This window comes from Melospiza georgiana, chromosome 2, assembly GCF_028018845.1.
Source record: "Melospiza georgiana isolate bMelGeo1 chromosome 2, bMelGeo1.pri, whole genome shotgun sequence".
Classification (NCBI taxonomy): Eukaryota; Metazoa; Chordata; class Aves; order Passeriformes; family Passerellidae; genus Melospiza; species Melospiza georgiana.
In genome coordinates, this window is record NC_080431.1 from 118,610,765 (window position 1) to 118,634,517 (window position 23,753).

At 44.6% G+C, this 23,753-nt stretch overlaps 2 protein-coding genes across 2 annotated transcripts in view; both read right to left on the reverse strand.

The window, feature by feature from the left end:
* Positions 1-3,378: 3,378 nt before the first annotated feature.
* On the reverse strand, positions 3,379-17,751 carry CHAF1B (chromatin assembly factor 1 subunit B). Its single transcript, XM_058019216.1, has 14 exons — positions 17,707-17,751; positions 17,111-17,241; positions 15,492-15,624; positions 15,256-15,373; positions 14,751-14,854; positions 13,899-13,995; positions 10,866-10,950; positions 9,802-9,895; positions 8,577-8,646; positions 8,390-8,481; positions 6,229-6,391; positions 5,409-6,020; positions 4,612-4,709; positions 3,379-4,224 (listed from the first exon to the last, which is right to left on the reverse strand). Exons 2-14 carry the CDS (start codon positions 17,234-17,236, stop codon positions 4,103-4,105), a joined length of 1,914 nt encoding a protein of 637 aa, XP_057875199.1. The 5' UTR covers positions 17,237-17,241; positions 17,707-17,751; the 3' UTR covers positions 3,379-4,102.
* Positions 17,752-20,334: 2,583 nt separating this feature from the next.
* The window catches only part of MORC3 (MORC family CW-type zinc finger 3), a 30,823-nt gene continuing 27,404 nt past the window's right edge, over positions 20,335-23,753 (reverse strand). Inside the window, exon 17 of the mRNA XM_058019215.1 lies at positions 20,335-21,953. Within this exon, the coding sequence (XP_057875198.1) occupies positions 21,800-21,953 (154 nt within the window). The 3' untranslated portion in view covers positions 20,335-21,799. The remainder of the gene's footprint in view (positions 21,954-23,753) is intronic.

The window sequence follows — 23,753 nt, forward strand, 5'->3', positions numbered from 1 at the left end:
CTCCTGGGAAAGCCTCTGGATTCACCGAGTAGGAGAGGCTCTGATCATGAGTGAAATCATCCTGCTGTGTTCTCTTCCCTCTAAAACCCTGTTTGCTTCTTCAGCACGTGAAAAGAAGCCACAAATTACCAGTTTGTAGGACAAAAAAAATAAAAGTAAAGAGGATGAAAAATGTCTGAAGGATGAAATCTGGAGCTGAGGGGGGTTTCTGCTCAGTCTGCACTGCTTTAGGGAATGCTGTCACCTGGTGGCAGGAGAGTAAGAAATTGGGAGTTTTGTGGCAAAAAAAAAAAAGAGCATTCCCATTCCAGAGGAGAAAATATCCATAAAAAACCTCCCAGGTAAAACCCAGGCTGGGAAATGAGGCATTTTTGGGACAGAAGGATCCTCACTGGGCTGAGGGTCCTGCACAGGAATTCCCAAAGTCCCTCTCAGCTTCCATCCCACTCCTTCTCCCCAAACATGAATTTTGTCTCCTTCTCCATCCTCTCTCCAGTCCCAGCTCCCATTAACCCCTTCCTGTCCCTTCTCCTCTCCCATTCCCATGCACACCCTCCTCCCTTCTCAATCTCCCACTTCCACAGGCCCAGAGAAAATCAGGAGCTCCCCGGGCAGGGAGCTCTCACCTGCCTGAATTGCACAATTCCCATTGCTCACTGAGAGCTGGGACTGTGCTGGCCACTCCAGGGCTGGGGTCGGGAAAAATCAGGGAAAATTTGTTCCTGGAAAAGGAAGGATGCCCAGGGAAGTGCTGGAATCACAGCCCTGATGTCACTGAATTCCTGACATTTTGTTAGCACAGAATTCATCTGCCTCTGTTTCAGGGTCCTGCTGCCGGCAGAGCAGAAAACACCCAGAGATCCCCAAAAAGTCTTTTTTTAAAATTAATTTGATGGTCTGTATATTTTATATTTGTCAATTTTTATATATTAATTTTTATAATTTTATATATAATATAATATTATACATTTTATATATTATACATATTATTATATTATATTATATTATATTATATTATATTATATTATATTATATTATATTATATTATATATATTTATTTTTGACATATTACTTTTACATTTTTATGTATTATTTATTTATATAAATGTATATCTATTTAAAATTTTATTTATATTAGAATTTTTATAAGTTATATACATTTATATTATAAATATATTATATATTTATAAGTTTTATTTATATTATACTTCGACTGTATTATATCATGTTATATAATGTATTACATATAATATAATATAATATAATATAATATAATATAATATAATATAATATAATATAATATAATAATTATATATATTATATATAATTATAATTATATATTATATGAATATATTTATAGAATATATATTACATATAATATATAATACATTATATATATTATATATATTATGTATATAATAATTATATATTATAAATATTATATATTATAAATATATTATATAATAAAATAATGTATCATATTATGTTATATATTATATTATATTATATTAATATTTTACATATTACTTTTATATTTTCATGTATTATTTATTTATATTAATTTATATCTATTTAAAATTTTATATATATTAGAAATTTTATTTTATAAGTTATATAAGTTTATATTATAAATATATTATATATTTATAAGTTTTATTTATAATTGTTATACTTAGACTATATTATATCATGTTATAGAATGTATTACATGTAATATATAATATAATATAATATAATATAATATAATATAATATAATATAATATAATATAATATAATATAATATAATATAATACTTTATTATATAATTATTATATATAATATTATATATAACATATAATTATAATATATAATATATATTATATAAATACATTTATATTATATTATATTATATTATATTATATTATATTATATTATATTATATTATATTATATTATATTATATTATATTATATTATATTATATTATATTTTGTCTTTATTTTATAACAAAATTCATATAAACACAGGGAATAATTTTGCATCCAAAATACAGAACCTGTCTGGAATCCATGGGCAAGGATCAAGCAAATTTTGACCAGAAGGAAGTGGTTAATTAATGACAAGATAAATTAATATTAACAGCTGGGGAGGTAAAAATTCAAACTTCAGCAGCACAGGAGCACAAGGCCTGGCTGTTTAAAATGAACAATTATTACACAGCAAAATGACTTTTCAGGAACAAAACAATCATCAATCCTCACCCAGCTAAAAAGTTACAAAATCTGTTTGAAACCATCTGGAAAATTATAAATTCTATTTGAGACCCAGGTAAAAAAAATGCAAATTCTAATTGAAACCCACCTGAAAAACTGCAAAATCCACTTGAAACTGATCTAAAAAATTGCAAAATCTATTTGAAGCCCACCTGAAAAACTACAAATTCTATTGGAAACCCAGGTAAAAAAATGTAAATTTTATTTGAAACCCACCTGAAAAACTGCAAAATCCACTTGAAATCCATCTAAAAGGCAAATTCTATTTGAAATTAAACTCATCCGAAAAATGTATAATCCACTTGAAACCCATCTAAAAATTGCACATTCTATTTTAAACCCAGGTAAAAAATTGTAAATTCTATTAGAAACCCACCTGAAAAATTGCAAATTCTGTTTGAAATGAAACCCATCTAAAAAATTGCAAAATCCACTTGAAATCCATCTAAAAAATTGCAAATTCTATTTAAAACTCATCTCAAAAATTGCAAATTCTATCTGAAGCCCATCTGAAAAATTGCAAATTCCACTTGCAAGTCACCTGAAAAATTGCAAATTCTATTTGAAATTCATGCCAAAAATTGTAAATTCTCTTTGAAACCCATCAAAAAACCTGCAAATTTTATTTGAAACCCACCTGAAAAATTAGAAAATCCACTTGAAACCCATCTAAAAAATGTAAATTCTATTTGAAACCCATCTAAAAATTGCACATTCTATTTTAAACCCAGGTTAAAAAATGTAAATTCTATTTCAAACCCATCTAAAAAATTGCAAAATCCACTTGAAACCCACCTGAAAAATTGTAAAACCCACTTGAAACCCAAGAAATATAAGAATGAGCTCTTTGTAATTCTTCACTAGAAGAAAACCCAGCTTTAATTAAGTCTAATGAAGATCCACCCTCACCACAGTGAGAAAACAAAGATCCCACCAAGTTTCCTACAACTTTTTGCTCATTAATTGCTGAAATTTAATTGGAGGCAAAATTCATTTGCCTGAAGGACTGACAGAGGTGTTGGTTAATATTTCCTCCCTGTGAGACTTTGTGAGTCACTTCTGGAACATTTGTATTTCTGCTTTTATGAAGTATTAAATGCTAAAAAGAAATTTTAGTGTAGCAGTTTCCCATCCACTGGATTGTGTTTTATTGGCCAAGGGAGTTGGGGAAAAGGGGAAATTTCAATGTACACACTCAAATCTCAAATCCTGCTGCCTCAGGAAAATCCCACAGCTGCATTTCTTTTTTCAGTGCAGGAATGAAACAAGAAGAACTTTCTGCTGTTTCATTCTCCCAGCAGCTCTTCAGAGAATTTCCTCCTTTTGCTTTCTTGTTCTTGAAAGAAGTTCAATCTTCTCATTTCTGCTTGCACATCCCAGCCCTGAGCTTTGTGCTGAGCTCAGAGTGCATCAGCTCCACCCCACAGCCCCTGGGAGCATCATTTTACACCAGGAATAACACAAAATGACACAATTTCCTCCTTTTTTAAGTCTTGAACAACATCAAATCTCATGAATGCATTGGATTCTTTTTGCCAGCCAGTTACTGGAAGGCATGATGCTTTCTAAACATGATTTAGGAACTCTGGTGGAGACTCACATCTTACTGGATGGATTTTTAATCCCCAGATTTCCCTGATTTCCTTATTCTTGAAGTCACTTCCCAACTATTTCTCCTGCTGCAGGACATTCCTGAAACCTGGATCTTCTACTGGCAGTTTCACAGAAATGTTGATGTTTCTACATCAAACCCGGGAACTTGGACTGGGAATTGAGGATTGAATTTTTGCAAAAAGAAATGAATTCAGACATGGCTGCTTGGATTCAGGCTGGGAGGGGTGTGCTCAGCCTTTATTTGTTGGACTCACAGCTGGTCTGGTCTCCAGCAGGAGCAGGAAGGGACAAATCCTCAGTCCTGGCACGTTTTGGGGCTGGGGGAGCTTGGAGGCTCTCATCAGATGGCAATGGCTTCTCTGGAAGAATCAGACAGGAAAATCATTTCAAATTAATAAATTCAAATTAAAAAAAAACCCCAATCCTGGTCTGAGAGTGCCCAGCACCTGCAACAAGGACAAGCTGGAAGTACAAAAGTCTTTAAAATCTGGAGAACATCACCCCCAGGAATTTATCCTTGGTTTCACTGCTATCAAAGTGCAGGGAGTCACCATCAGCTGCCCCTGAGCAGGGAAAACACATTTCATACTGCCCAGAGCACCTCTCAAAACAATCTCAGTCTCTAAAGCACACATGAAAACAAAGAAGAAACTTTAGGATTTGCAATTAGAGTGAGGGTTTTTTACAATATAAATCTATAATGGACAGATCTGACTGGGCTGGTGTTTAGAGCCACAAAAACTCACCATGCTCCTGCTCTGAGGAAGGAGGGATGGACATGGGGGCTGGCTCTGGATCTGCAGAGGCTGGGCTCTCTGGCTTCAAGGAAATCAAGTTTATTCTCCTTTAAAAGAGCAGAAACAGTTAAATTGCTTTATAGACATCATTTCCATGAGTATTTCACTTCGAGATTTAATTAATATAGAATCACTTAACTGCAAAAGTAATTCTGACATATTTTACTGCACATTTCCCCTTATTTTTACAAGCTGAATGGAGCATTATCCATTTCCAACCTCCACTGGAGCAGGCTGCTCAGAGCCCCAGTACAATCAATATTATTGGCAATTTCTAAAAAATGAGATCTTTTAGGAAGCCATCTAATCAATGTTTTAAGGGCCTGGCTAGACTTTGCACTCTTCTTAAACTACTCTTTGGCAGAAGGGTGTTTAAACAGTTCCTGGCAGCTGAAGGCTTCAGGAACCATTTCTGTGCACAAAACTGGACCTGAAGACAGAATCCCAGAATATTCTGAGCTGGAAGAGACCCCAGAGGATCAAAGCCCAACTCCTGGCCAGGACAGACACCTTTGGTTATCAAGGCTCAGGTGAATTTGCTGCCTCACATTTCAAGCACGTTTAGGAGACATTTTGACCTCTCATCTACAGCACAACAAAAAACTCCACATCAAGAGAGCTCCCACCCAGAGCCAGGGCTGGGGATTTGTGTGCAAAGCTCAGCCTTTAAATGCAGCACAAGCACAAATTGTCTCGGCCCTTTTGTTTACAAGTGGAAGGTGTAAAGAGAAATCCAAAAATCTCACCTGGGTGTTTTGAAACAGGACTGCAGAGTGGTGAGGGTGACCCTCCTGGGCTGGGGGGCTCTGCTGCTCTGGCTGCTCCTCCTCTCCTCTGAGGATGGCACTGGGGTGGCTTTGGTGCCCACAGGGGTGGAAGGGGATGGCACTGGGGTGGTTTTGGTGCCCACAGGGGTTGAAGGGGATGGCACTGGGGTGGCTTTGGTGCCCACAGGGGTGGAAGGGGATGGCACTGGGGTGCTTTTGATGCCCACAGGGGTTGAAGGGGATGGCACTGGGGTGGTTTTGATGCCCACAGGGGTGGAAGGGGATGGCACTGGGGTGCTTTTGATGCCCACAGGGGTTGAAGGCAGCTCCTTCCCAGCAGTGCTGGGGGTTCGGGGTTGCCCTGGGGGATCCTTGCTGGGAGGGGTCCCCTCTGGCAGCCTGGAGCCTGGGGAAATCACTTTGTGGGATTGGCTTTTCTTGGCTTTCTTGTCTGCTGCTGTTCCTCCAGGAGTCCTGACAGGGATCTGGGGCTTCTCCTTCAGGGGCACTCCCAGCTCATCCTCCTCGAAGGTGACGAAGGAGCAGTACCCGTCCGTGGAGGAAATGGCCAGGAAGGATCCATCACTGGACCTGGTTGGGATTGATTTATTTCCATTAAAGGCCAAGCTTTTACTTGATTAAAAGTCATAATTGTCTAATTGACAGAGCAAACAGGGATGGATTGCTGCTCAGACACTGAGTGACCACGTGTGTGGAATACAAACCCCAGGCAGGACTCACAGGACATGGAAAAAGGAAATTTCCCCACACAATAAATCTCAGGAACACAATTCCTTACCATGAAATGTCACTCAGGGTGTGGTAATGGATGTTGGAGACATAACCAAAGGGGAAGGACTGCTCAGTGTCATAAAACAGCACAGAATCCTCGGAGGCAACAGCAAACACCAATCGATAGGGGAGGCTGAACAGGGCAGGGGGGGATTTGGGGCTGATTTCATCTGCAAAGAAATGAACAGTGAGAATTCTCTTGGATTTATTGCATGGTAGTGACTGCTTTTAGCCATTAATTTAAATAAAATTACATCATCAATCAGTGTAAACACCAAGCAGACAGCTCTTGCATAAAACGCAAAATTTAACATTTCTGTTGTCTGAAATTTACTCTTTATTTTCTTAGCTGAAAAACAAAAGGGCACCTTTCTCCCTCTGGATTGCTACTGTTTTGTTCTGTAAATTTTCCCCTCCGTTTTCCAGTATTTATAAGAACTTTAATATTAAAGTCTCCCTTTAGAGGAGCTACAGAGACCAACTGCAGACCCTCATCTCCTTCCTTTGCAACAGCATGGATCTAAAATTATGATGGAAATAGAACAGGTAAATCCTGTAAGGAATACTACAAATGTAACCAAGCTCTGCCTTTTCACCTGAGTAATGTCACTCTTGTTAAAATATAAACACTCCTGGAGCCACAATAAAGCTGGATTAAATAAATCCAAAATAAATTCTTGTGCAACTTCACATAATCCTGTCCCCAGCTCAGAATTCCTGCTGTGCCCAGTAACACCAGCACTGCTGCCCTGAATAAACACCAGTGCTTGTGGCAAACTCTTCCACTCCCTGTGATGTGGGCAGCTGAGACTAACAGGAATTATTTCTCTGCCCTGCTCCTCTGGTGCTAAACCAGGTTATTTCTTTTCCACACAGAATGGTTAACAGCTCAAGGAAAATATTTCACAGTGTTCCTGCAGCCTGAGAGGCCAAGGAACAACATCCATCCACTCTACCAAAGCAGCTCATGAGGGACTTGAGGGGAACTCAGGGCCTCAGAGCCAGGAAACAACTTCTCAGCACTGTCTTAGAGGAATGCTGAAAGGCTGGGGCATAAAAAAGTGTGCAGCCACATCTTTTCATAGATTTGCTGGGAGTTCCCACTCCCTGAAGTGGGAAAGTTCCCACTCCCTGAAGCTTCCATACGTCTTAAGTTAGAAATGGGGTGTGTGTTCTGTCCCCATCTGTCAGAGCTGGGGCAGCTCTCTGCTGTTCCTGGGGCAGTTTTTCCTTTCTCTCTCCCACAGCCAACCCTCCCTCCAGGAGATCTCTGCTGTCCATGGCCACTGAGTGTCCCTGCAGGGCTGATCCAATCCCAGCATCCCATGGGGAGATGCTCCGCCCAGGGGAGGAGCCAAGCATTCCTGCCTGGATCCAATCTGAGGTGCTGGCACAGCAGCACAGTGTCACCAACATCTTTTCATAAAAATCCTTTCTTTGGGATTTTTCCTCTTCTGGGAAGCTGAGGCCCCAGAAGAAGAATGCAAACGGTTGTTATCTGCTGATGTGGAATGTAACAGGTGCAACTGGGATTGGCCCATGCTCCATGTTTACAATTAAGGGCCAATCAGGGACCAAGTTCTCTGGGACAGATTCACAGAGAGCTCTCTTGTTATTACATTCCTGTTCTATTCTTAGCTTAGCAGCTTCTGAACTTTTCTCTCTATTCCTATTAGTATAGTCATAATGTATTATATATCATAAAATAATAAATCCAATTCTGATCATGGAGTCAAGATTCTTGTCTATCTCTCTCACCCTGAAGACCCTTGCAAAGCCTTGCAACAGCACAGCCTTTCCAGTGCATCCCCAGAGGAGCAGCTGCCTCTTCCCCTGGAGCTGCAGAGGAAAACTCCCCCCTTGTGCAGGATCCCTGCTGCAGCAGAGCCACAGCTGGCACTGCAGGAGGGCTGAGCCCCCCTGGGATGGGGCTGGGACACCCCCTGGCACACAGGGGGGCAGCTCCTATTCTTACTTTGTCAGTGGTTTTTTTGTTTGTTTGTATTATTGCATTCGTATTTTTAATTTTCCCACTAAAGAACTGTTACTCCTACTCCTCTATCTTTGCCTGAGAGTCCCTTAACTTCAAAATTATAATAATTCAGATAGAATAATTTGCATTTTCCATTTCAGGGAGGCTCCTGCCCTTCCAAACCCCCACTCCATACCTGCAGCAGAGGCTGCTCTCAGCTCAAAGTACACAGGGCAGCAGCGAACAGCCAGAGTGCCCTTGCCAGGACAGGGCAGGTGACCCACGGGCCTACAGGGAGAGCCAGGAGTTCAGAACACACATTTGCACTATTTGAGTTGTTTATTTTTAAATGCAAACAGATTTTTATCTCATTAAACCCCTACCTTTTAAGATTGTTTCTGGAGAAAACATAGGTGGTGTTGGTAACGTTCTCTCCTGATTCCACACAGCCAGCTGCAAAAACAAAAGTTCCAACATCACTCATCACCTCAGAGAGCTCCTGAGCACACACCTTGTGTCCACAAACATTCCAGTTCCTGGCAATTAGGCTTCTCCAGAAATATTCTAATTCCCAGGAATTAGGCTTGTCAGTTGGGCAAAAGCTGAATACAACTTAAAAAGGCATCCCAAATATTTATTTAGTGCTGGTTTTGTTTTCCCTTATACATTTCCCTCTTCAAAGCTGCTTTTTGATGTTGCCAGACATCAATAAAAGCAGGGTTTGGACAGGCACACACTGATCCCTCTTGCTGGGCTGTTTTTACTCTGAATGTTCTGAGGGAAGGACAAAATCAATAAAACCTCACTCATTATCCTTCACGTCTATCTTAAGACTTCTGATGTTGCAATTTATTCAGCAAAAATGCCATAAATAGCACTCTTATCACAGGAGAAAGTTGATGTTGTGGATTGTTAATGGAGAATACTGTGGAGTTTTTATTTTCTTCGATAGGGAGAATGAGGAATGGCTTAATTAGGATAAATCAGCATCTCTGAGATGAGGAAATATTAAGGAACATTCAAATTAGGATATGATAGATTGAGGGAGCTGGGAAGGGGCTGCAGAATCCCTGAGGAGCTGGAAGGGGCTGGAGAATCCCTGAGGGAGCTGGGAAGGGGCTGCAGAATCCCTGAGGAGCTGGAAGGGGCTGCAGAATCCCTGAGGGAGCTGGAAGGGGCTGCAGAATCCCTGAGGAGCTGGAAGGGGCTGCAGAATCCCTGAGGAGCTGGAAGGGGCTGAGGCTGGAGCAAAGGAGGCTCAGGGGGGACCCTGTGGCTCTGCACAAGTCCCTGCCAGGAGGGCACAGCCGGGGGGGTCGGGCTCTGCTGCCAGGGAACAGGGACAGGAGCAGAGGGAGCGGCCTCAGGCTGGGCCAGGGCAGGCCCAGCTGGGACAGCAGCAGCAATTTGCCCATGGAAAGGGAGCTCAGGCCTTGGCAGGGGCTGCCCAGGGAGCTTTGCAGTGCCCATCCCTGCAGGTGTCCCCTGGAGGTGGCACTCAGAGCTCTGGGGACAAGGTGGAGATAGGTCACAGCTTGGATTCCATGACCTTGGGAATGTTCTCCAAGCTCAGGGACACAGCCCAAGTGCCAGGAGATGTCCCCACACCTGGAGTGAGCAGGTAGGAGCCATCAGGGGTGAAGCTGAGCCTGCGGAAGAACGACTTCATGCTGTCATCGTGGAACATCCGAAAGCTCCTCACCTGCAACACAGAAATCAGGATTGTGGAGAAGGCCAGGAATGTCCAGCTGCAACCCCTGGACACAAAACATCCACTTGGACACTCCAGCCTGATGGAACTTTTCAAATAAAACCTTTAAGAAACCATGGCTCCTTCAAGCTCTCCATAAATTCTTCCCAGCTAAGAAAAATAATCCTTGATCCCTCGTGAGCTGCAAAGCAAAACACTCCCAGAGCTGTCACCTTAGAGCAGACATCAAAAACCAGCCATAACCTGGAGAACAACATCGTTTAACACCCAGGGCTGCTCAGGCACCCCAGGCTAACCCCAGGATTAGAGGTTGAAAGAGAATTTCTCCCATGGTAAAGTGCCTGCTCTCAGGCCTGTTCTTCAGTGTCCATAAAACTCTTAGCAATGTTTTCCTCCAAAAAGAAAAGGAATGAAGAGAAGGAATTAAGAAAGTAACAGCCAGCCTGGAGGTGTTATTTTACTATCACTTAAAGCTGTTTGGGAGGAAAAAAAAAGCTCTTTGTTTTCCCTCTTAGGGTTAGAGTTACCTAAATTATCCCTAATTCATATTTTTCTTCACAATCTAACTACCTTCATGAAAATTCCAGGCTGTTAACTTTAAAATATTATTAACTTTAAAATATTATTACTATTATTACTACTGTCACATCTATTAATAAACTCCCAGCTACTGCCAGGTATGTTTGAAGTTTTTCCTGTTAAGAACTGTTTTCTCCACACAATTTTTAACTTTTACAACTAAAGGATTGTGTTACTGCTTTCATCAGCAAGAAATTCTGGGGATGTGGTTTCAGGGTGATGATGGTGGGAGGGGATGAGTGTGAAGGTCTCTTCAAACCTTGACGATTCTACAACACAGGAATTGTTTGAAAGGAAAATATTTGACCCTTTGGTTTGATGGGACAGAAGTTGAGATGAAAGAGCCCTCAGCAGAGTTGGCAGCCCCAGCAGAAGCAGGTACCTCTCCTTCAGCTCCTGACCCCGATGGCATCTTGGTGACATTGAAGGCCACTCGCTTGGTCTGGGTGCTGTAAACTCGCAGGACCCTGCGTGGGAGAGCAGAGTCAGGCAGCAGGGAGTGAGGGAATGCAGCAGGGAGTGAGGGACACAAAAAATCAGCCATTGCTGCCATGGCAGGGACACCTCCCACTGTCCCCAGTGTCCAGCCTGGCCTTGGGCACTGCCAGGGATGCAGGGATGGAATTCCATGCCAGCCCTGCCCACCCTGCCAGGGAACAATTCCTCATTGCCAAGATCCCATCCAGCCCTGCCCTCTGGCACTGGGAATCACAGAATCACAGAAATTCAAGGCTGGAAGAGACCTATAAGATCATCGAGTCCAACCCATGTTCTAACACCTCGACTAGATCATGGCAGCAAGTGCCACATCCAGTCGTTTTTTGAACTCTTTGAGGGATGGTGACTCCACCACCTCCCTTGGTAGATGATTCCAGTATCTGACCACTCTTTCTGTAAAATACTTCCTTCTTAATTCTAACTTGCATCTCCCTTGGCGCAGCTTGAGATGTGTCCTCTTGTTCTGTCTGTTGTTGCCCGGAGAAAGAGACCCCAGCTCAGCACAGGCACCCTTCAGGAGAGACCGACCCCAGCTCAGCACAGCCACCCTTCAGGAGAGACCGACCCCAGCTCAGCATGGCCACCCTTCAGGAGAGACTGACCCCAGCTCACCATGGCCACCCTTCAGGAGAGACCGACCCCAGCTCAGCATGGCCACCCTTCAGGACAGACTGACCCCAGCTCAGCACAGGCACCCTTCAGGACAGACTGACCCCAGCTCAGCACAGGCACCCTTCAGGAGAGACCGACCCCAGCTCACCATGGCCACCCTTCAGGACAGACTGACCCCAGCTCAGCATGGCCACCCTTCAGGAGAGACTGACCCCAGCTCACCATGCCCACCCTTCAGGAAGCTGCAGAGAGTGATGAGGTCACCCCTGAGCCTCCTTTTCTCCAGGCTGAACAAGCCCAGCTCCCTCAGTCGTTCTTCACACAGCTTGTGCTCCAAGCCCCTCACCAGCCTCGTTGCCCTCCTCTGGACACGCTCAAGCATCTCAATGTCCCTCCTAAAGTGAGGGGCCCAGAACTGGATGCAATACTCCAGGTGAGGCCTCACCAGTGCCAAGTACAGGGGCAGAGTGATCTCCCTGCTCCTGCTGGCCACTCCATTTCTGATGCTGGCCAGGAGCCATTGGCCCTCTTGGCCACCTGGGCACACTGCTGGCTCATGTTCAATCGACTGTCAACCAGCACCCCCAGGTCCCTTTCCACCTGAGCACTGTCCAACCACACCGTCCCCAGCTTGTATCGGTGCAGGGGTTATTGTGGCCAAAGTGCAGGACTCGGCACTTGGACTTACTGAACTTCATCCCGTTTGATTCTGCCCATCCATCCATCCATCCATCCATCCATCCATCCATCCATCCATCCAACCCAGCCATGCCCTGGGTGCTGTCCCTGCATCCCCTGGGTCCTGTTCCTCCAGCCCTGTGAGGAAGCCCTGAGGGAGCTGGGGGTGCTCAGCCTGGAGAAAAGGAGACTCAGGGCTGCCCCCATCACTGTGCACAGCTCCTGAAAGGTGCCTGTGCTCACCTGGGGCTGGGCTCTGTCTGCAGCAGCACTGACACACCCAGAGCACACAGCCTCGAGCTGCACCAAGGGAAACACAGGGTGGAGAGCAGGGAAAAGGTTTTTGCAGCCAGGGTGAGAAAGTTCTGGAATGGCTGCCCGGGGAGGTGGTGGAGTCCCCATGCCTGGGTGTGTTTAACAAAGCCTGGATGTAGCACTGGGGGCCAGGGCTCAGTTGGGGCTGGGCTGGACTCGATGGTCTTGGAGGTCTCTCCCAACCCAGGGATTCTGGAATTCTGTGAAATTGTCTCTCTCCAGCTTTCCTGGGGCTCTTCAGGCCCTGCAAGGCCACCCTGCGGTCACCCCAAAGCTTCTCCTCTCCAGGTGAACAATCCCAGCTCTCCCAGCCTTTCCTGTGCTTCCTTTCACCCCAAGTTTCCCAAAAATGCCCCAGCATCTCCCTTCTCAGTCAGCACCTCAAAATACAAACCTGGACCACCAATTAACCATTAATTCAAATTCTCCTCATGAGACACCAGAGGGATGTGTTTTAATGACCAAAGAATTAATGAACTCCTCACAATGCTTGGACTCCACAAGGTTTGGGAAATCCCAGTACTTGGATTTATGGAGGAATAAGGGAATTAGGAAAGGCTGTTCCTACCTGCACTGTGGGTTCCTCAAGAGTGGGAACTCACCTTAAAAACAATTAACTACATCTCCATCATCATGGAGTGCTTTGGGCTGGAAGGGACCTTAAAGATCATTTAATTCCATCCCTGCCTTGAGCAGGGACCTTGCACTGTCCCAGGCTGCTCCATGCCCAAGGATGAATTATCAGCTCATTAACACAACCATGCAGCCCCCGATAATGATCAATAACATAAAAACTTAATTCCTAAATGAAGACTCCTACAAAAGTTTATTTGCTGCTAAGAGAGACTGCAGGAATCATTGAATGAAGGTGTAATCACCCTGCTTACACAACAAAATGAATAAAACCAAACCTCATGTTTATCTGGCATACTTCCTTTTAATTCCTTTTAACCTTGCACTGTCCCAGGCTGCTCCAGGCCCGAGGATGAATTTATCAGCTCATTAACACAACAATGCAGCTCTCTCTTAAGAGTATCAGTAATGATCAATAACATAAAAATTTAATTCCTAAAGGAATTAAGTCTTCCTAAAGGAAGACTCCTACAAAAGTTTATTTGCTGCTAAGAGAGACTGCAGGAATCATTAGGCACAAGCAAAGAAAAAACTAAAATATCATTTTACTTTCACATCAGCCTGCTTACACAACAAAGTGAATAAAAAAAACCCCTCATGTTTATCTGGTATATTTCCTTTAAATTCACCCTCCTGGAAAAAGGAATATTCAGGAAAACCCCTCAGACCAAGAGCTCACCTGTCACAACTCAGGGTTGCAATATACTGGCCCAGAGGATCCCAGGTGACTCCTTGGACATAACTCTTGTGCTCATTAAATATTGAAACTTTCTGTCCTGAAATTACACACAGCTTTCAGATCATAAATCCCAACGTGTTATCAAACATTTCAGACATCAAACAAGACAAAAAATTGGTTCAAAATAGGGAAATAATTTTTTAAACATAGAAGTGTTCATTGGGTGGTGGCTGATAAGACTACCAGCAAAAGTTGCTGTTAAAGTGCCAGTTAAAGGTTTGTTCACTACAAATTTGATAATTAATTAGAATTAATATTAGATTAATATTAGCAAAGGCAGGAGCTCTCTGACCCCACTGATGTTCCACCAGGGAAGGTCTCAGAGCCAAAACATTGATGAGACAAAGTTACAGAGAATTTTAGAAATACTTTGTTGAATATTGGCCACAGGTGGGATTTTTCCTATTATTTAAGTGTTGCTTTCTTGCAAAGAAATACCAGAAGCTGCCAAGTTTCAAAGAAAATAAATAGCTTTTCAAAAGGAAAGACACCACCAGAGCTCAGGCCATGCTGCACAACACCAAAAAGTGAAGTAAGAAGTTTGTGCAAGAGTTTTGGGAGGGTAAAAAATGTGTGAAGTTGTTTTCTGAATACTCCAAGGTGATCAGATTCCTCAGGTGTAAATTCTGTTGGCCTGAGAATATTTTATATCTATTTACAGAGGGCCCTCACACACAGAGAAAATCACACAGAAAAACAATCATAAAAAAGATGTTTCACATTTTTTGGGGGGAAATGCCACAAGGCACTTGCAGCAGATCAGGAATTCCAAGGGATAACTGCAGCATTTACCTTTATTGACATCCCACATGATTGCTGTGTTATCCACAGAAGCAGATGCCATGTAATTTCCATCTGAGGTCCAACAAATATCATACACATCTTCCAAGTGGCCTCTGGAAGGCAGGAAAAACCAATTATTAATTTGAAAATTAAAAGCTACCTGTGAATATGAGTTTTATGAATTTTTAGGTTAAAAAAAAAATCAAGAGGCAAAAAAAAATTCCTGCTGTTGCTTCAAGCAGTTCTTCAACTCTTCTCACATCAACCTCAGCTGCCAAGAACTGCTCTTTCAGCTTAAAACCACTGCTCTTTGTCCTGTCACCACCTGATTATTCAAAATGTCCCTCTCCCTCCTTTTTCTGAGTCTCATTAACAGGGAGTTAAAAGGATTAATATCAAACAAATTGTAGACAGTGCTGGAGTTCTACACACACTGAAAAGTGCACCATGTTAGAAACCACTGAGGAAACAAAAACACTGAAAAGAAAACCAAACTGACCAAATAATAAATTACCTCAAAGTTTTAATGACTGCCCAGTTCTCCTTGTTGAGCTGAGCTTCATCATCATCCTGAAACACCAACGGCTCCAACTCTTTGCTGTCATTCAGCTTCCACAGCAAAATGACAGCATCTGCAGAAGAGACCAGAGCAAGCTGATTTATTTCCCTTCGTCCCTTTTGTTCATTCAGGATTTCATTCAGTTTAACTCCAAATGCTGCAGGATGAGGCAGGGGAGAAGCAGCTCTCACCATCCCCTCCTGAGGCCAGGATGTCCCCGCTGGGAGAGAAGCGCACGACGTTCACGGCCTTGGTGTGGCGCGCCAGGTTGGACAGGAACTCCACGATGGCTTTTCCATCCGGGCCCTTCTCCACCTTCCAGATCTGCTTGGGAGAGTGTCACAGCTTTCCAGGCAAATGGGATGGCACAGGGCCCTCAGGGTGGGAAGGGACCTCAGGATTATCCAGGGCCACCAGCATCACCCCAATCCCTGTCCCCAAGGGCACGTCCAGACTGCTGTGGGACAATTCAGTGACTCCAAACTTCCCTGGCCAGCTCAGCCCAAGGCCTGACCACTCTATGACTCTGATTTATTTTCAAATCTCCAATCTGAACCTCCCTCTGATGCAATCTGAGGCCATTTCCTCTCCTCCCTTCCCTTGGTGATGCCTCAGGTTTGAGCTTTTCTATGTTTCACATTCTGTGCTGCTTTAGTGTGTGGCTCTGGGTTCACATTCAGGGATGGTGAGCTCTGTGCACAGAGCAGGGACACAAAACAATTCCTGCTCCAGCTGGGCACCAAGGACAAATGAGCCAAATCTCAGCCCAGGAGCACAAACCCCGTGGGCTGGAGAGAGAAAAACAAGCAGGGTGGGACTGCAGGGCTAAAGCTGGAATGGGACAATGAACTGCAAGGTGCAAATGGAGCAGAACTGATCCCAGGGACAGAGCCCGTGCCCGGCCGTGCATTTTGGGGCCATTTTGGTTCATCCTGGGTGCAGCCCTGGATGGGCTCTGGTGCTGCCCAAGGTGCATCCATGGAGGAGATGCTGTGAATAAATCCCTGCTTTATTCTGGAGCTCTGCCCAGCTCTGCTCTTGGACAGCCTGCACAAGGCATCCGTTTCTGGTGGCCAGGAATCATTGGGACATGGCAGAAGAGCCTGACCCCACCTCACTCCACTCTCCTATCAGGGAACTTATTTTATGTCAAAGAAATGACATTTTTCTAGCCCCAAAATATTTATCGAAAAGGCTCTGAAACATAAGAACCATCAGGGAAGAAGAAGTCAGTTTGCCAGTGAGGCAGAAGTCAGTTTGGCAGTGAGGTTATGAGACAACTGGAATAAACTACTACAGAGACTATTTACAAGAGTGTGTAATGACAAGAGGGAGTGGCTTCAAACTAGGGCAGTAGGTTTACATTGAATATTAGGGTGAAATTGTTCCCTGGCAGGGTGGACAGGGGCTGGGATGGAATTCCCAGAGCAGCTGTGGCTGCCCCTGGATCCCTGGCAGTGCCCAAGGCCAGGTTGGACACTGGGGCTTGGAGCAGCCTGGGGACAGTGGAGGTGTCCCTGTAATGGCAGGGGTGGCACTGGATGAGCTTTAAGTCCCCTTCCAACCCAAACTACCCTATAAGTCTATATACAATCTTACACTCTTTCTTGAAACCATCCACTCCCCTTGCCATGTATCTGCCAATAACCCAATATTTTGGATAATGAAACCAACCCAATATTTCGGATAATGAAACCAACCTGATATTTTGATAATGAAACCATCCCAGTATTTTGGATAACAAAACCAACCCGATATTTTGGGTAACAACCCCCACACCCCGCCCACCTCCAGCCCAGCCCCAGCTCACCCTCACGGCCGTGTCCACCCCTGCCGAGGCCAGGCGATTCATCCTCCCATCCGCTCCATGCTGGAAGTCCAAGCTGTAAACCGGCTCCTTGTTATGCCACACGATTTCACAGGTGATGACCTTCATGTTTCCTGGAGAAAACAGAACAAACCCCACATCAATTCTTGTTCCTTACGGCTCTGGCGGCCAAACTTTGTGCGCATTTCCCAGGCACCGCCGGCAGAGCCTGGAATTGCACTGCAGTCATTGACAGGATGCTTTGAGGAAGGCTGTTTCTAAAAGTTGTGATTATTATGGCTAAAGTTCCTGTTTAGGGGTTGCAAGAGGGCGGTATCAAGCCCTGTGCATCGGTTTAAGACTTGAGAGAAAAACTTTGTTGGGGGTAACAACCCTGCCCGGAATCTAAACAAGGAGCGGGACGGGCGGCCCGGCGCGGGCTGGGGAAGGGCAGAGGCGCCGCTGGCCGCTCCCGGAGCCCCGGGGATCCTCAATCCCGCTCTCCAGACCCCGAGGAGCCCCAGTCCTGCTCCCCAGAGCCCCCAAACCCCAAATCCCAGCGCGGCTCCCCCGGCTCGGGTCCCCCCCCAACCCCTCACCTGCGGCCCGCCCGCGGCTCCCGCGCGCTCCCGCCTTCGCCCGCCCCGCGCATGCGCGCGCCCGCCCCGCGCGCCGCCTCAGGAGCCCTCAGGGACTGCCGAGGGGGAAAAACCGCAAAAACATCAGAATTAACTTAAAATGAAAAATGCCCAGTGCTTACACTGCTCAGAAGAGTTTGTTTGGGGGTTTTGGGGGTTTTTATTTTATTTGTTTGTGTTTTTCATTTCACAGGCATTACTTTGCTTGGCCAGTGTAAATATATGAAAGTCCTAATGGGTAATGTGTCCCCAGACTTCCCTGTTTCAAATGCAAGCATTTTGCCTTAAAAACATAATAATAATGACAAGTTACATTGTGAGAAAATGGCTTCTGCTTTCACTTCTTGCCCAAGGGAAGAAGAGCCTCTGGGCAGGGGAGGTTGAAGCCCGAACTCGGGTTCTGAGAGCTCCCCCGACCCCACACGGCCTCACAGGCAGGGGAAGGAGCAGCAGAGGACAAAGGAAGATTAATTCTACATCACAAAATCATGGAATGGTTGGGGTGGAAGGGACCTTAAATTGCCACCCCTGCCATGGCAGGGACACCTCCCACTGTCCCAGGCTGCTCCCAGCCCCAGTGTCCAACCTGGCCTTGGGCACTGCCAGGGATCCAGGGGCAGCCCCAGCTGCTCTGGGAATTCCATCCCAGCCTTTCCTCACCTTCCCAAGGAACAATTTCATCCTAATACTCAATCTAAACCATCTCTATTCATTTGAAGCTATTCTCCCTTGTCCTGTCATTCCATCCTTTGAAAATTGTCTCCATCTTTCTTGTCACTTCCCTTCAGGTCCTGGAAGGCTACACTGAGATCACCCCAAAGCTTCTTTTCTCCAGGCTGAACAATCCCAATTCTCTCAGCCTTTAAATTCCCATGGGAGAACTCTTTGCTCTCATCCCTGTGGCACAGCTGTCATTGTCCCCCTGCTCTCTGGCCAACCCTTGAATTCTGGAGTCTCCTCCTTGGGACTCCTTTGGCTCCACATTGTGCCAAGGCCCAACACAGAGCTCAGATCCTTCCCAGCCTGGTGCTGTGCCAGTGCTCCATGGCAGGAGCCACCGTGCTTAGGGACACAGGGGCTGTGCCCTCCTGTGCCACCCTCACTGGGGACAATGACAGTGTGAAAAACACCAATCACCTGTTTTTAAAATGTTAAAAGTTTAATAGTAATAAAATTATTATAAAAATAGCAATATAATTAGAGTAATAATAATTTGGACAATTTGGATTAGGACAATATAAACAAAGAGTTATGGATGTCCGGGTACAGCAGCACAAGCCCATAAAAGGCCCCACGTTAACAAAGGATTAACCCTTAGAAACAACAGCCTGTGGCATATTCATACACCTCACACATGATGCATAAATTCCATTCAAACACAGGATTCTGGCTGGGCAGTGTCAGCTTTTTCCTCTGAATCCTAACAGCGCCTTCGAGGCGGGAAGAAGTTTGTTTTTTCTGATAATGGAGCAATAAATTCTTTTTCTCTGAAAGATTGAGGTGTCCTGTGGCTGCTACCTCACTGCCAGTCCTTTCTTTAAAAAAGTATCTTACATAGCATAGTTCCTATTTTAACATTTTTTATAACCTAAAACTATATTTAACACACTGTTTAAGAAAATGAATACAGCATTACTTTCTAACACAACACATACAGTATTCATTTGAATATTTGGAAAAGCCAATCATAAAATACGCATTTTTCACAACAGTAACACCCCGAGCCAGGGGTGTTGGGCTGCAGGAGAAGCCCAGGATGGGCTGTGGGGCTGTGGCCCCATGTCCCTCGAGTCCCCTGGGCAGAGCAGCCGTGGCAGAAGTGGCAGCCTGTCCCCACAGAGGGCCATGGTGGGATTTTTTGCCCAAAAGCTCACCCAGATCAGCCTCACCAAGCCTGGCACCCTCCTGGTGGTGTCTGCACTTTTACCACCGTCTGCACACTGGAATCTTCTGTGCTGTGCTCATTCCAAACCTTTCCCCCTCCTGTTTGCCAGCTGTGCCTGTCTCAGGTGAGTTATCCTGAGGGAGCTCCCTCCTTTGGCAGTGTTTGAGACCATTCATTGAATTAATTCCGGGTGCATCCAGTGCCCTCCTCATCCATCTCCATCAATCTTAACCCCAGGGACCCCCAAACCCTGACCCACAAACCAACCCCTTCCCTCTCCATCTCCTTCCAGCAGAGGGACAAGGATGTGCATGGAATAGGGGATTTTAAAATTATTTTTACCAAAGTCCTGAGGAGGTCCACAGCAGTAGGAGCTGCCTTAGAATGGTGCAAGTCCACGTGCTTGGAGAATTTCTGAAGGTGAGGAAGCTCATCCATGAATCCTCACCAGAACTTCCTGAAATTCTGGAATTTCAGCTCAGGAATTCAGCTGAATTTGGAAATTTGAAAATTTCCAAATTTGATTTTGGAAATTTCAGCTGCATTGTGGAAATTCAGCTCTCTGAAATTCAGCTCCATTCCACTAAAACCCTCTGGATTATACCAGTGCTGCTTTTCCATATCCAGGACATTCCCATCCCAGTCCAATACCAGACTGAGCCAGGCTTTATTTAGAAACAAACACAAGTGGGGATCCTGCAAACTCCAATTCATATCTTTTTATTTTTTACAAAAAATACATTTTAACAAGTAAATAGAAACCATTTCCGTAAGTCCACCATTGTCCAAAGTGTAAATGTACATTGCAAATTTGCCATTTTTAATATAGACATGTGCTCTATTTTGCCAGTTGCCTACAAGAAATTCAGCTACGGTCTGATGAAACATAATAAATAATGATTAAGAAATGGAAAAGCTACACACCAAGAAATGGGAAATATAAACTTTGCAAAAGTCATCCATAGTTATATTACAGCCACCTCTTCCCAAATCAAACATTCAATTTCTCTTGATAAAGTACAACAGTAGTGCATTCCCATTATTGGCATAGAGAGAGATCTTCACTGAAATACTGTCCATGGAAAGAATTCCACTGAACTGCAGCTCAAAGGGACACCAAGGGATTAACTCAGGACAGTAGCAGTGCAAAAGCCACAATATTGGCTTTATTTAAATTAAAAAAAAAAAAAAAAAGATACTTCCTAAGAATTAACATACTGAACACTAATTAAATTATGTATTGAATTTCAAAGCAAGAATGATTTTTCTGGATTGCTCTTTGGGTGACCAATCCCACCACAGAGGAAAAGATGGATTTGCTGTCTTTGCCACCCAGTTTGTCATTCCCAATGACTGGAAAAGAAATCCCTGCAGCTGGCTGGGAATTTCTCTTGGTACCATTGCTTCCAGGTTTTCCCATGATCATGGAAAAATGGGAAGATTTAGAGCACATAACTCTAAAGGGGGGGATGTGAAAAAGAGGAATTCCCTTTTCCTGCCTGAAATAAAAACTGTCTAAAGCTGTTGAAGCTGAACATTTTCACCCTGTTGTTTACACCACAGATAAAGAAACATCCCACCTTTTCCAAGTGCTTCCATCCAACTGGTCCATCCCCAGTTTTCAGGAAAAAACCCTTAAGAACCCTTCTTTTGGTAGTACCACACAAATATTCTCCAAATATGGCCCAAATTCTCACCTACTACTCACATTTCTATCCCATGAATGCAACACAGAACACTGCTGGGAGCAATGGAACAACACTGTGGGATACACAACTCTGGGAAGGAAATCAAGGATGTTCTTTTTTCTTTGCATTTCTAAGATATTTCACTACTTCAAAAGAGGAAATACTCACAGGTATTAATGCTTATATAAGATCCAAAGTCAACCAAAAGGTGTCTGTAGAAAAGTATTAAGATTCCTAATAGTAAAAATATCTGCAAATTTAATTACAAATACATTTCCAAAGCAAAATCCTTAATTAAGTACATCAGGGAGGGTCAGTATTGACAGTGCTCCTTGAGGAGGAAGTGAACAGCTAAATGTGGAATATTTACACTGAGAGATCCAACTATGTCAAATATATAAAGTGAAGCAGCCCCATTTACAGTCTGGAACCTACAGGTTACAATGGAAGAGCAATAAAACTCTGCTAAAACACCGAGATTTTAAGTACTGCTGATTTCATGCATTTGTTCCACCACCTGCCCTAAGATTTCATCCACCACATCAATGTCATAATTCACTTGCTGCAGGTCCAGGTCGGGCATGATGGTGGCCAGGAGCTGTCCCACGTTCACTCGCAGGGAGCGCAGCTTCAGGCTGGGGAGAGAGCAGCACAGCATTAGCTGGGGATGGATTCTGCCTTCAGAGCTCACCTGGCACAGCTGCACTCACAGTCCTGCTGGGGGTGCTCCATGACTCCCATAAAACAACAAAAAAAAATGGATGCAGGTAAAGCTGCATCAAGATTATTTCTAAATCTGTCAGGTTTTCCAAGCTCTTCTTCAGTTTTCAGCTTGAAGGGGGATATTCCCTCAAATTTTCCCTCAACGTTTCAAACCAACACTAAACTGAATTCCTGTCAGAAATATTTCACAATAAGCATTGGTACAATCCTTTCCCCCACACCACCTGTATTTCTCAAAGCAGTTTTAAGGCCTGGGATTTTTATCCATTTAGAAACCCAAACTACCACAACCCACAGGAACAAAAGGAGAGAAAAAGAGAGGAGAAGACAAGAAAGAGGAGTTTGTCCAAAGGCTTTAAAATATAAACAGGAAGTGAGAGTTCTAGCCCAGGGAAAAGGCTGTGCCTCCCTTTTTTTGGTTTCTTTCCTGGATGTCTTTGCTGTGTCTCTTCCTCATCAAACTGTTTTGCCATGAGCCATCCCTTCTGTGGCCCATTTCCTTCTACTCTCAGATCCTTTCTCCAGCTCTCCCACTGCTGCCACATCTCCACCAACTTGTGGGGAAAGTTACTTCCAACTCCTGCATTTATTTGCTAATTCTTTTAATAAACACACATCAGAGCTATAATGAGAAATAAAATTAAATGCTGACAGGTAATTTTTAATGTGGGTCAATTTCTTTTTTAAGACTGAGTCTGTGGAAATTATGCAGGTTATTCTCCCCTCTGGATCCAGCACTCCGTGGCTGGGCTGCCAATGCCCGGGGCAGCAGGGAGGAGTCACCGGCCCGGCCCAGCCCAGCCCAGCCGGAGCGGGGAGGTGCCACCAGCAGAGCGCAGTGCTGGCTGTCACTGCTGGCTCTCACTGTGCTGGCTGTCACTGTGCTGGCTGTCACTGCTGGCTCTCACTGCCCTGCCACCCCAGCACCACCGGGACTTCCTCCAGCTTCTGCCCCGGCAGGAGTTCACAGGTGCTCTGTGGAATTTTCAGGGGATTTTTTTCCAGCTCATCTGTCCAATTGGTCAAAGTCCCTCAGCAGCAGCTCTGCCCTACTGTGCTCTCTCCAATTTGATGGCATCAGGAATGTATTGAGTTCATTTGGCTGGAAGAGAACTTTGGGATTATCCAGTCCAACAATCCCCCAAAATGACATCCCCAGGGCTCCTCCTGAACACTCCCACAGTGACTCCAAACCTCCCTGGGCAGCTCAGCCCAAGGCCTGACCACTCTGCCAGGGAAATTTTCTGTGCCAGTCTCCAACCTGAGCCTGCCCTGGTGTCATCTGAGGCCATTTCCTCTCCTCCTTTCCCTGCCCCTCCTGGCAGGAGCTGTGCAGAGCACTGAGGTCCCCCCTGATCCCCCTTTTCTCCAGGCTGAGCCCCCCCAGCTCCCTCAGCTGCTTCTCCCTGGATGTTTTCCAGCCCCTCCCTGGCCATGCTCCAGCCCCTCAATGTCCTTTTAAAGTGGCACAGAAGTGGACACAGGACTCGAGGTGCAAAAGCCTTTTCCATTCTTGGCCTTGCTGCTGCTCCCCAGTCTGCCCTCAGTCACCCCATGCTGCTTGTCCTTACTCCCTTTGACTCACATGGGGCTCCAGGTGGCTTCCAGGCAGATTTATTCCATGTTTTCCCTGGGATTGAGGCTGCAGTGACAGGATGGAGCTCTGGCTGTCCTAAATATGAGCATAACAGCTGCCTTTTTCCAGGAATGTT

Coding starts and splice junctions, on each gene's coding strand:
- CHAF1B (XM_058019216.1), bottom strand. CDS start 17,236: ATGAAGGTCATCACCTGTGAAATCGTGTGGCATAACAAGGAGCCGGTT. Junction 14,855..15,255: donor GCAGTCATTAAAACTTTGAG/GTAATTTATTAT, acceptor CCTGCCTTCCAG/AGGCCACTTGGAAGATGTGT. Junction 8,482..8,576: donor TCCAGAAACAATCTTAAAAG/GTAGGGGTTTAA, acceptor CTCTCCCTGTAG/GCCCGTGGGTCACCTGCCCT.